Here is a 13,977-nt window from a genome sequence, read left to right as displayed (position 1 = left end):
TGTGCTGTTGACAATATGCTTAAGAGATGTTTTCAGCAATTAATAAACATGTTGTTTCCTCCTTTTGAAATCCCCTCTGATATGAAAACTGACAGTAGATGGATTGTAAGGAGCGAGACAGACAGGACTGACGGACATTCCTATTGACACTGTAAGCTGGCAGAGCTTCTAAACTCCTGTCAGTCATTTTCTTGGCAGAAACACTAAACAGTAAAAGGCTTAGAGGCATATTTGTTATGCTGAAATCAAAAGTCTCAATGGCACATATTTTTTATATGTGCCATTGAGACTTTTGATTTCAGCATAACCAGATCCTGCTTGATCATATCTTCAAAAAATTCTCACAGTCAGCCAACACGTACAAAGATAGATAGTGTTGGATGTTCATCTAATGGTCGGTAGGGGGCGTCTACACTGGTGTTAGTGGAAAGCAAAGCACCTTACAGTCAGCATGATGTTTCCTTTCCTCCTTGATGGAGAGAAAGACGGAGGATATGCTGCTTCTATTGAGGAAATTTCCAGTTTCTCTGGCGTTTTCATGGATTCTCGCAACTCTGGGATAATTTCATGAATGCAGGACCAGTTTTATTCGTGGAAGCTCCTAAAAGACTAAAAAACAGAGGTCGATGTGGTGGATGAGAGTTGATGTCGTCGACACGGTCGCGCGCATTCCTACGAATTCGCCGGAAGAATCTGCGCGAGGGATTGTTTTTATTTCGATGTAGAGCGATCATGATGATGGATGCTGTTTATATCGAATAACTGGATTGATAATAATAATAATAAAACGTATAAAGACGCTTGAAGAGGCCTGTGTCCTGCTTTAACCGAAATCATCACCTCTCATCATTGAAGCATGTAGGCAACTGTAGTAAATTACTTTTTTAAATTATAAATCGCGTATAAGTAAATACTAACATGCTCGTTGTTTTCTTTATAAAAACGTAATATTTTATATTTTATCTAATTTATTTAAACTCAACTGTCAGAGTGATGCATTCATCATTGCAACTGCTTAAAATGACATTTTAAAGCAGTATAGTTCATTAAAAAAATGACTATTCTGTCATTATTATTTTTTTATATAAAGAGTTTGTATATTATATTGTAGCCTACCAGCTACTGCTGACTGAATTATCTGTGTCATCGGTAGATGTTTTATCTGCTGTAATAAGTGAGCAGCCTTTTATGACGTTCTCCTTATATTGTTTTCTTTACAACAACTAAACGTTCTTAATTATTGTCTTATAGGCTAATATGACAGACACTGACGAAGGCAAAGACCCGAAACTTTTGTCAACTTTATCTCCTGTCTATAATAAAAGATTTTTAGAGTACAGACTTTTTTTTTGTTGCATTGTTTTTATTAATATTACAATAATAAATCGCAAATAATTTGGGATTTTGTCGAATTTAACGTCTTTTTTTAGATTTATATCCCAGATGATTTGTTAACATTTTTTTACGACTAATATGTGGCATAGTTTATTGCGATTTAGTCTGATTTGTTTTAAAAAATTCGGCCTGAAAACTATTATCGACTAATCGCTGTGGAGTCGTGACGTCATGGAGGCCGCTAAAATAAAAGTAGAAAATATGTTTCTCCTAATATTATATATTTTATTTAAACTTAGTTGTCAGAGTGATGCATTCAACACATAGCAACCGCTCAAAATTTACATTTTAAAGCAGTAGTTCATTCAAATAAATAAATAAATTATTATATAGAGTTTGTGAATTATATCATTCCAGCTACTGCTGACTGAATTATCTGTGTCATCGGTAGATGGTTTATCTGCTGTAATAAGTTAGCAGACTTTTATGACTTTCTCCTTATACTGTGTCTATAGGGTTGAGGAACTTGTAAACCAGTGGATTTGGCGGCAGGACTTCTGGCTTCCTCCTGGCGTCACATGGAAAGATATCGCAGACGGGACATCAGACGGAGGTCGGCATCCCGTACCCCGTGACCTGCTCATCTGCCTGCCCTTGGCCCTGGGTTTCATCGCCCTGCGCTTTGTTTTTGAAAGGTCGATATCAATATCATGTCTTCATTGAATTATGTTTAAATTTATAACATTACTGTAGAACATAGTGCTCTGTAGCTTTAAATCCAAGTACACTAAGCTGTTAAAGCTTGCTTCTACGCATGCGCAAGTATGTGTTACGGTGATTAGTTTAATGCTTGCATGTTGAACTCCTGCATCTCCACCAGTAAAGATATAAGTTGTTAAGCGAATCTTTGCCTTACCGCTCGTCATTCAATAATTACATTAATGCATACAGAGCATTGTCTAAGTAGGCACAAACTCTGATTGGTCCTTCATAAATACTTATTATTTATTTATCTATCTATTGTTAATGAGAATTAAGCATATTTCCCACCCAATACTCATTAAAGTAATGCAAAAAAAAAAATTACTACACTATAATTATAAAATAATAATATATAATAATAATAATATAATATATCATAATATCATATCATAATATATCATATTATATATATCATACTTCCTAGCCCCGCCCTAGCAACCATTGTCAAGCACCTTAGCAACCAAAAAATCTTCCATTCTGAATGTCACAGACGAATGGGAGTTGGTTTATATCATTCATACTGACAAGTAGCCTTTGGAGTTTCATCATTGGCAGCTCCCAAGCCACTCCTTAGCAACCAAACAGAGTACCCTAGCAACTGTTTAGCAAGACCTATATCTCTGCATCAGAGCATCATATAGAGATGGGGGTTGGCTCGTTTGTTTCGGTTGGGAAACAGTCTGTAAAGATCCCCATGAATATGTGATATTCACAGCCTAGCAACCGTTTAGATCCACCTAGCACACATATTGCAACATATAGAAGCCATATTTCAGCTCCACAACATCGTACAGACATGGTTGTTGGCTCGTATGCAATCATGTACAACACAGTAGCAACTATCCTAACAACCGAGTGGCGAGTTTTGCCACTGCAAGCACCACTCACATTTTCTTCAGGAAATGTACATTCTAGTTTTTAATAATATAAAAATTTTAACCCGGTGCAATGTGACGCATTGACGCAAACCTGTTGTGCAATGTGAAAACAATGTCAACCAATCAGAAGATATTTCATGTTAAATGCATATTTGTGAGAAGCAATATTTTGGACCAATGAGTTTCGCTGTGGGCGGGGCTAACAAGCATTATGCAAATCAACAAAATGTTGCTTGTCTAAACAAAATTGAATTGAACAAAATATGCTAAATTAATTTTTTTATTGATTTCCTTTGATTATGAGGTGAAGGACTCGCCCTTGACAGTTACATTCACCATTATTATAGAGTTGTCAAGTTTTTTCCCCAGTTTGTCTGGATGAGCGGCTCAAGCGTAGACCTGTAGAAAGGATGCGACTCTCTCCAGGTTAAAGCTGTTTCTTACGTCCTCCTGAAACTAAATCTTGACCTTTATTTATCAGATGGTCCCCATCATCTGGGTCTCCACCATCTTGAGTTTGAGTAAAGATGTTGAGTTTCGGACAGCATCAGCTGTCAAAAGTGTATCTTTTGCGTTTGCTGTGAACCCCGTCACTCTCTTAACAAAAGCCATTGTGTGTGTCCCGTAGGGTTGTGGCGTTGCCGCTCAGCCGATGGTTGGGAGTCCGTGACAGGGTTTGGGTTCATGTCACGCCTGTCCCGAAGCTGGAGGCATTTTACCTGGAGAAGAAGAAGCAGCCGTCACAGGTTAGTGAGTCACATGTGCACCTGTGTGTGCCAAGAATGAGATATTTAATTCTGTTTATCAACACTGATGTCACTGTTACACCTTACATAGGCAGCTGATGACGAGTATAAAAATATCTTGCACACAAATATTGGGTACAGTTATGCATTTTTAATTAAATATAACTGTTTTATGCTGGGTACACACCAAAAGATAATCGGGCTGATTTCGGGCCGATTTCCCCCCTTCCGACAATCCTAGCTATGTCCCGATTATCTTGATGGTTCAACAGATTATTTTATCAGATTTTCCCTTGGTGTGAGGTGTGTTAAGAGTGTCCGAACCTGCTCGGAAGAACGTCGGAGCCGCTCCGATCGCGAATCGTAAATATTAAACATGTTTAATATTTACGATCAGAAATCCTGATGTGTGGGGGGAACCACGAGGACAAACGCGTGCACGCTCTGGAGATTATCACGTGAAACGAAACAATATCCAATCAGAAAGCAAGATGATGGAAGACACGGTCATTCTCACACACACACACTTGCAGGAAGCTGTTGCAGGAGTGTTAAGATTTAGTATTCATAAGTGTAAATTTGGAGGAAACAAGCCTTTGTTTTTCATTTTAAGAGCAGAGATTTTACAATACCTAAACACAATATTGGGTTTTAAAAATAAGAAAGCTGCAAAGTGCGTTTCAATCCGAAAATTTTTCACATTTTTGTTTAACTTTTAATTTTGTCACTGATTATGTATATGTCTTTTTATGTTTGTTTATCGGCTTTACTCTTTGTACCCCCCTGACTGTAATTGTAATTCTTAAAATCAATTTAAAAAAAAAAGATTAAAAAAAAGAAGCTGAGTGTTAAGGGTTCAGTGAGGTTCTATAGAGGGATTAAATAACTTTTTCTAAAGAGACAATAAATCCAGTAAATAATAGCATAAATAAAGACAATAAAGAATGAATATATTTCTGTATAAAAGCTTATATATAATGGTGAGTACAATGGGTTTTACTTTTTTCACATGAATTTTCTGTGAAAATCATTCCAAACACTATCGCAATTTCTTCCTGCATATCATCCGCCATGCTTATTCTGAAGTCTCACGATATTTTGCGAGATTTCCTGTGTTCACAGTCGAGACTGGTTGAAAATCTGTTAGTGTGTGGTGTGCTGTCTTTGTCACATCATGGCACACCACACACTATAGGAGCAAAACGCTTAAATCTAGGATTTTTTGTCCTCATGTTTGTGGTCTATCACATTTTGAAAATCTTATAAGATGTAAAAAATCTTTTGGTGTGTACCCAGCATTATCAATATTTTTCAGTATAAAAAAATAAATCAACTTTGGTTATTTTTTGTTGTATTTGTGTTGCAATGCATTCTGGAATTGCATTCCATGTATTTTTTAAAGCAGCAAAACATATTAGAATGTAATATTAAACATTTATAAAATATTAATAAGTTATAAAAAAATATATAAATAACTTTTTAGTCATTGTTAATGATTATAAAGCATGTATAATAAAATAATTAATAATCTAAGATAATTATATTATAGTATATTAATCTTAGATAGTTATTAAATTCTATTATATTTTCTAGTAAATAATGTATATACAGTATATATATTAATTTGATAAAATAATACAAAATTTAGTCATTAACTAAATATTTAAATAAATAATTAAATACACTAAATACTAAATAGTTTTTAAAAACATTGAAAATCATTACATTTTAATAGTTATATATATATATATATATATATATATATATATATATATATATATATATATATATTATAGTAGTCATAATATAATGAGTCTCAGTGTAATAATGGATACAATTTTAAAATATATTTCTTTTAATATTTCCTTTAATTTTAGGGTAAAAAATGAGCATGGTTTGGGGAAAGGCCCTTTTAGTGTCTTTGTGTTTTTCTTCAGAATGATTTGGTGGTTCTGGAAAAGCACTGCGGACTCACTCAGCGCCAAATCCAGACCTGGCTGCGTCAGCGCCGGAACCAGGACAGACCCAGCAACACCAGGAAGTTCTGCGAAGCTTCGTACGTTCACATATTTTCTGCCTAAAATGAGGCCACATCATAATTTGTGATTGGTTTGCATTTGATTAGAGTGGTCTTTTCTGTCTGGTTTCTCAGGTGGAGGTTTGTCTTTTATCTCATTGCGTTCTCAGCTGGTCTCATCTCCCTGATTAATGTGAGTATCTCCAATGAGATACTATCTTTCTAAAGCATCTTACCAATTCTTTCCTCAGAATCGAGATGTGGCTGACAATTTCAGAAAATGTTTTTTATTTTTAGCATTTCATTCATATTTTTCTACACTTTCAGGAATTTTCCCCACCATTTGTGAAATAATTTTGTAGTAATTAAAAAAATAAATTAAGACACTACTAAATTAAGGCACTATTTTGCTTCCATAAGTTGTCTTCTTTTATACTTATGAAAGAAAACATCCCAAATACAAATTTAAGTTTTTATATTACTGCAATGGATCTATTTGCGTCTGTAGATTTCAGTTACAATACATATCTTTAAAGGCCGTTCTCTCAAAATGAGTTTTTTTCTCCACTTCAGTAGCACTTATACACACCAAACTTTACAGTTTTATTCCCTTCTATATTCTGAAGGTTTTTACTGAGGGGTTTGTTGATACAGTATAATTCACCTGATTTATTTAACATTTAACTCCAAAAAACATGGAGAAAATGTATTTTTTCTGGCTGTTGACAGTATTTTCTGATTTCTGGACTGATAAAAAGAGAAATCCAAAATCTCTTCTGTAAAAACCTTTAACTCTAACATGTCAACAAAATCAAACAATAATTTTGAACTTGGCTTTATCCAGTGTTTAGATTAATGTTCTGGAAATGTATGCAAATTAGTCCATATTGAATTAGATCATGCGTAATTTGCATATTTAAACAAAATAAAATCTTGTATTAAAAAAAATTCTTAATGTACTCGGATTAATAAACTGGGGAAAGTATGGTGGTATCTAATAGTTAAACTTGTGATGTCTTGCCTTGAGAAAGTGAAGAAAGTAAAGAAGTTAATTATTTTTTTTGTTTAAATACATATTTAATTTAAATTTAAATATTTCTAGAGATAACTATCTATCCATCTATATTAAAAATGTAGTAAAATTAATTAAAAAATAATTATTTCTTAATAATCTCTAAATTAGTGGTTCTTTTATGAACAATAATTTATAAATTAGTAATCAAAACTTAGCTTTTGCACATTCTCATTTAATAATTTTTGTCAAATTATGTTCTTCAGACCCCATGGTTTTGGGATCATCGGGAATGCTGGCACGGATACCCAAGACAGGTCCGTAACAAACGACTCTCAACACACGCTCACTTCCTGTGAACAATCCCAGGAACTTCATTCACTCTGTTGAGCCTCTTTGAAGGAGATTAGGCAGAAATCTGAGGAACTAGTCAGCGCCGCACCCTACGATACCATAAAAACAGTCATGATTCATCTTACAAGAGCTAGAAATATGTTGAAATCTTTTGTTTTCAGAAATTAAGGATAAAATGTTTCTGTTAACTTGCAAAATCAACCTTTCACTTGTTTGAATATTGGTGTTAATCTAAAACTAGATAAAACATTTTTTTTGTCAAGACAAACTTTGACGTTGGCTTAATAAAGGCCGGCGAAAAATTTAAGTAGTTTTAAAAATTTTAAGTTTAAAGGTTTTAGGTTTAAATCTTTTCATTCTAAAATAGTTTTATGTTCGAAGTAGATTTACAAAGTAGGTTTTAAGGCCAGAAAGAAAGATACATACATACATACATTGATGGTAGATAGAAAGATAGATCCATACATACATACATAGATAGATAGATAGATACATAGATGCATACATACATACAGTACATAGATATTTACATGCATAGATAGATAGACAGATATATAGAAACATACATACATAGATGGATAGATTGATAGATAGATAGATAGATACATAGATTCATACATACATTCATAGATATATACATAGATAGATAGATAGATAGACAGACAGACAGACAGACATATTTTTAATTATGTTAAGCCAACATAATAAGAGGAATAAAATTCATAGTTGTGCTTTTCCAGATCATATTGTCATATTATTTCTGATTTCATCTGTAGGCCGTAGCAGAAGCTCAGTACTGGTATTACATCATGGAGTTGTCCTTCTACCTCTCGCTTCTGCTCTGCGTGTCTGTGGACGTAAAGCGCAAAGTAAGTTTTGACTCCTTCAACATGAACTTATAAGGATCTCATAATTGATAAATTGTGCTAATGTGTTTTATTTCCTGGTTGTGTAGGACTTCAAAGAGCAAATCATTCATCACATCGCCACCATTTTCCTCATCGCATTCTCGTACTGTGCGAATTATGTACGAGTGGGAACCCTGGTGATGCTCGTCCACGACTCCTCGGACTTCCTGCTGGAGGTAAATCGCTGAATTTGATTGGCTGCTCTGTGAGTCTCAGTCTTAGGATACTTTAGTGAATAGTGATACAGTTGAAACAATAGTTTTATGGCTCCAATTGGCAATTAATTCAGACTTGTGTTCATTCAAATGTCCACAATATTCATCACATAAGTTTTTACTGTAAAAATAGTTTTGATCTTGTCAGATTTATTTTAGAAGTTGTTTCAGGTTCTTTTTGCTTCAGGGTTAAATAAATACCAGGAAATACATTATAGATTCACAAATTCCCCTTATTGAAAATATTATTTTTTTCCTTAATAGTAACAGAATGAAGCACATAAACGACATTGACTTCCATCAGTTTATCGCTCGCATAAATAACCAATGTTTCATCTTTGTTTAATTGTTGATTTGCAGTCTGCTAAAATGTTCAATTACGCTGGATGGAGGAAGACGTGCGATGCCCTGTTTGTCATTTTCGCTGTGGTTTTCCTGGTAACTCGCCTCGTGGTTTTCCCGTGCAGGTAATAACTTCATCACATAGTGTATGAAGGCACATTTCATTTGAAACGTTGATTTTGAATACATTCTTCTCAAGTATAAGATGTCCAAATGGCTTTAAACATTACTTATAAACTTAATTTCCAGAGTTATCTATACAGCTGTGGTGGATTCATTGGACGTCTTTCTTCCGTACCCTGGTTATTATTTCTTAAACGGCCTATTGCTGGTTCTTCAAGCTCTGCACATCTTCTGGGCTTGGTTGATTCTTCGAATGGTTCACAAATTTGTCTTTTTAGGCAAAGTAAGTATCAAAGTTGCTATCTCTTTAACTTTTTTCTAAGTGTTACAGAATAGTCATTTAAAGATTTAAAAAAGTAAATTATTTTCTAAGTGTTTCGGAATAGTCATATAAAAAACATCAACGTGTTTTTAAGGTGGAACGCGATGAACGGAGTGATGAAGAGAGTGAGGTTGATGAAGATGAAGTTGGAGAAGAAGAGTGCAGCAGGGAGCAGAAAAACGGTGCATTTAACTCAAAATTGGCATCATTGGCCAATAACTGTGTTTTGAACAATTTAACCAATCAAAGACGAAAAATGAATAGCAGAACGCCAAAAGCCAGATAGTAGAGCTACTTTATGTATTTTTTTATGTTTAAACATATTAAATGCCCTCCACTCCTCTTGGCTTATCTTGTTTGTCAAGGTCTAACTTTGATTTCAGATTGACAATGTTTTGTTTGTGGGATTTGGAGAACCTAATGCACTGATTGCATAGAACAAATATTACTACTTGTTTGCATTATTACATTACCATTAGAGTACAGTATACTGTATTTGATATGGGTTCAAAGCGCTGTCTTTAATTGGTTTAATTAAAGTTAGTCGAATTAATCAAAGTGATGGCTGTGTAAAACTTAAACAGTAAAATAAATAGATTTTTAGGGGCATTCTTTTTAAGTACTTTTAATAGAACAAAACATGGATATTTCAGTCTTCTAAGTTGTGTGAAAGTGTGAGCTTTCTGCAGTGGCTCTTGTTTTTCTAAATGGGCATTTGTGGACCACTTAGAAAAGTCTTAGAGCGCCATCTATTGGTGAAATATCCAATTGTCTTTGTGATTTTGCTACTGTTGCAAGGAACTACTGGGGCTTGTTGTTTTGTAAGATAGCCTAGTACTTTTTGTTGTGCATTGCCTTACTAAACAAGAAATGTGATGATTTGTGCATAGAAATCTTAAAAGTAAAAGTGGGTAGTGGGATTTGAGGACTCCTATGTAGACCCCTTAATTTCTTGATTATTGAATCTGCTCCAAGGGCTAAATGTTTTTGTTGTTCTGCATAGGGATGGAAATGTATTCATATTTAGAATACATTCACACACCTAGCCTAAGTTGTTTATTTGCACCATAGCCATAAACTGAGCCTTTGTCCGAAATCTGTGCATCTGTCCTACACTGTTTCACTTTTGTTTTACAATGACCTGTGATTGTTTTTGTTTGTTTAGTTATTGGGATTTTACTGTGCTCTGATTTCATTAATACTAACATACTGCAGGTGTTATTTAACTTGTCACGATGACAGAAGAGGGATATATTATGAAATAAGAACTTTTATCTTTAATACTGTGTTATTATTGCATACTTGTTTCTCACTCCACTATTTTCTGTGACCTTTTGAATAACAATAAAAATGTCAAGAACAATGATCCTCATATAATTAATTATCCCCAACCTTGCTCAACAAAATGTTTCTGTATTTGGTTTATTGCATGTCATTTGGCTGAAAGAAAGAACCGTGTTAACATGGCTTCAGAAGGGATTCACATGCATTGTGACAGAACCTCTTATGGGTACAGGACAGGGTATTTTATCATCAATTTCTAAGCAAGTGTCAATGTAAGGGTCCAGTAGGATCATGTTTGGTAGTGTTTTGTTAATCTTCCTCTCGCTCAGTATGTAAATCTGCCCTTTTACTGTGGCACAGCCTGTGAAGAATTTGTTGTCCAGACAGTCCTCTTGAAGAATGGTCCACTCGTCTGTGTCGATGTCTAAGCGCAGAGCCTGTCCTCCCAGCAGATAGAGAGCACCATTGAGCTCTGTTGCAAGAAGGTCGTAACTGGAAAAGAAGTTCATGTGTACAGAACTGACACAGGACTGGTTGAAGTGGCATCTGTGCATTGCCTGAAAACAGGAGTTGGAAACTCTGGCCCTCGAGGTCCATTGTACTGCAAAGTTTAGCTTCAATCCTAATCAAACACACCTGCAAGTAGTTTTCAAGTAATTGTGATTTTTCAGACTTGTTTGATTTGTGTAGGAGCTCAACTCTGCAGGGCAGTGGACTGTGAGGCCCAGAGTTGCCCAACTCTTCCCTAAAACAAGTTGGACACAATTTAATTTACTCACCGTGGGAATGGAGAATATGACACCACATCCCATTGGTCAACCTCTGGCTTGTACCTCTGAATCCCACTGTAAACTTCTCCATTCTCATCCAGACCACAGGCCACGTAAATACAAGTCCCCAAACTGACAGTAGCCGCCCTTTCCACAGCCCTCACCATGGGACTGACGGCGTCCCATTCTTCTGCTCCCAGAACCAACCTCTCAACGTCAGCCACAGGTCCCTCATCCATGCTACCGCCAAATACAAACAGCTTGAACTCCAGGGCCGCTGAGCAGTGGCTGTGTCTGGACTTTTGCATCGCCGGGCCGTCCACCCACCGCTCATTGGCACATTGATAAATGCTCACCCAATCCACGTTGTACCACAACACATCCCGGAAGTAGCCTCCAGTCACTACTATGCTGTCCCCTTAGAGAAAGAAATAGCATTTTAGATGGTGAGGAAAGAAAGACAAAGAATGTGAAATTACATCCCTATTCTGTTCCCGGAGATCTACCTTAATGCAAAGTTCCCAAATCAAACACCTAAACAAGCTCATTAAGATCAGGAACACTCGATAGTTACAAAACAGGTGTATTGGAGCAGGGTTGGAACTGAACTCTTCTGAAAGGAACTCTTCTTTTGCAGGGATGGATGGGATTGGCACCATCCACTGTAGGGGTGACACTGATACTACAACTACATTTCTTTCTTATGCGGTCCACAGAGAAAAAATAAAGTTGTTTAACTTCAAGTATGACTGCACAATAATTGGTAATAGTTCTGGTTGGCTATTCATATTACTAAGCATTTTGGTTATATGTTGTTCTGTGCTCATCCACTTGCACAAGTGTAGTACTTTTAATTGATTAGATCTACAGGAACAGGTTTGGCCACTCCTGACATAAAAGGCTTATATTGGGAAAGGCATGCAACACCTGATCAACCATTATTCAGATAGGTCGTTATGCTAACAACATGTGGCAGGTTCAAATGTATAGGGTCAGATGAGGTTGTTACCTACTACAGCCACGGAGTACTGCGTGAGACACTTCTTTTGCAGGGGTGGATGGGATTGCCACCTTCCACTGTAGGGGTGGAACTGGTACAGCAATTGCTCTTCTTGCTCATGCGACCCACCGAGAACAAACAGAGTTTCCCTTGAACGACTTCTAGGGAAAGACCTGCCCATAGTCCAACTACTGGGCAAGTTATCGTTCAGTCTACAAATTAGCTTAGCACGTGGGTCTGAACTGTTTATCTTGGTCAGAAGATCAGTAATGTAGGGAAGACTTAAGCACTCAGGCCTAACCAGGCCCACTAGCTCCATGAAGTCTTCTTCCCGACTTGGGGCAAATGCTGCCCAGCGAAGGGCCACGTCAAGGACCAGGTCTTCCCTGGGAATGCTTAAGTTGTCGCTAGCGAGAAGGTTGGCAATGCTTTCCTTTGAAAGGAACATAAAGTCCTGCTCGGAGGCTATGGCAGGTAGATGGGTCAAGGCTACTTCCCTTGCTGCGGCGTAGAGGTCCAGACAGCCAAGCTGCCAAGCATATGCCATCATTCCCAAACAGTTACTAAGATGCAATTGCCTTTCCAAGAACTTACAGCAGAGTAGCCGAGCCCTGTCCAACTGAAGGAAGTCGGCGGCCTCCAGAATATCAAGGACGTTCTTTCTGTCCAGGGTCAGCTTTAAGTTCTTTGTGAACTCCATTAGGGTGTGAAACTGCCGTAGTCCAACTCCCTTAATCTCAATGTGCTTCCTGGTGCTCTCCCGACCACCGCCGAAGAACAAGGCTCTGAAGTAGGGACTCAGCTGGGCCAAATGCTTGCGGTTCACAAAGAATAACTCCCCCTCCACTTGGAGCACTACATCAGGAGCGACAATGACAGCATGCTGGTCCTCCTCAATGAAATCTTTCTCAGTTTCTGGGCTCCGAACATTGGAACCTACTTCTTGCTGTACACAAGCCATGATTGTGCACTCACCCTCCCACCACTTGCTTCTCTGTTGAAGCGAATCATGTGACATTTATAGCCTTGCCCTAGCCTGTCACATACTCTCCATGGGAATGGGGTCAGCAAGCAAAGGAATACAAGGGCTAAATATATCTTGGGTACAGTGCTAGCAATGCCTGATTTCAAAAAGCACACAAAATGCTTTTGTGAATATATTAAAGGACATCTTTTTCAAGGATTATTATACACTGCAAGGCTGAAGTCAGTCTCCACTTCAAGGTTTGAAATGTGTACGTATGCAAGATTCAAGTCAATACTACAATGGGTAGATTATGGACAACTGAACAGCTCTAACCCATATGAGGATTTTACTTTGGGAAATATTCATGAATCAAAAAATTGTTTTAAATATCTATATGGCTCAAGAAATAAACTCCTTTAGAGAATACACTACATGGAGGGTTTCATGTATTTTCAAAAAATATGCATTAAACTTTTAGCATTTTGTGATCTTGTCACTATTTTATAGCATCAACTGACTCTTAAAAACAGATGAATCAGTTAAACAACTGCACAATTGTAGCCTACCCTAAATCTTGGATACATCCTAACATTTATTTGTTTGATTTCACTGCAATGTTTGAATACAATAATAATGCAATTCAATGTTCATACATTTAACTTCAAGTATAACTGCACAAGAAATGTGTAAAGAGTACAAATTACAAGTGTAATTTTGTTTTCGAAACCTGATAAAAATGAAATGGATTGTCAAAAGTTTGCCGTCTCCCCGTCGGGGAATCGAACCCCGGTCTCCCGCGTGACAGGCGGGGATACTTACCACTATACTAACGAGGAGCAAGCCATAAACTCAGCCAAGAACCTATGATGTAGAAATACACAACATTGACCACAACTGGCATTATATATATTTTTTATGGGGTTATCAGTGTTTTACAGGAAT

General features: G+C 36.6%; 2 protein-coding genes across 2 annotated transcripts; one reads left to right on the top strand and one right to left on the bottom strand.

The window, feature by feature from the left end:
- Nucleotides 1-416: 416 nt before the first annotated feature.
- cers4a (ceramide synthase 4a) lies at nucleotides 417-10,377 on the top strand. Its single transcript, XM_084116756.1, has 11 exons — nucleotides 417-858; nucleotides 1,851-2,030; nucleotides 3,604-3,721; nucleotides 5,659-5,777; nucleotides 5,874-5,931; nucleotides 7,017-7,067; nucleotides 7,881-7,973; nucleotides 8,060-8,188; nucleotides 8,588-8,694; nucleotides 8,819-8,975; nucleotides 9,109-10,377. Coding segments are annotated over exons 1-11 (1,206 nt in total). The 5' UTR covers nucleotides 417-856; the 3' UTR covers nucleotides 9,301-10,377.
- LOC311084601 (kelch-like protein 23) lies at nucleotides 10,371-13,043 on the bottom strand. Its single transcript, XM_084116755.1, has 3 exons — nucleotides 12,078-13,043; nucleotides 11,078-11,486; nucleotides 10,371-10,790 (listed from the first exon to the last, which is right to left on the bottom strand). Exons 1-3 carry the CDS (start codon nucleotides 13,027-13,029, stop codon nucleotides 10,484-10,486), a joined length of 1,668 nt encoding a protein of 555 aa, XP_083972881.1. The 5' UTR covers nucleotides 13,030-13,043; the 3' UTR covers nucleotides 10,371-10,483.
- Nucleotides 13,044-13,977: the final 934 nt, after the last annotated feature.

Source organism: Abramis brama, assembly GCF_963993115.1.
Source record: "Abramis brama genome assembly, chromosome: 6".
Lineage (NCBI taxonomy): Eukaryota > Metazoa > Chordata > Actinopteri > Cypriniformes > Leuciscidae > Abramis > Abramis brama.
This window is presented reverse-complemented; position numbering and strand designations above follow the sequence as displayed.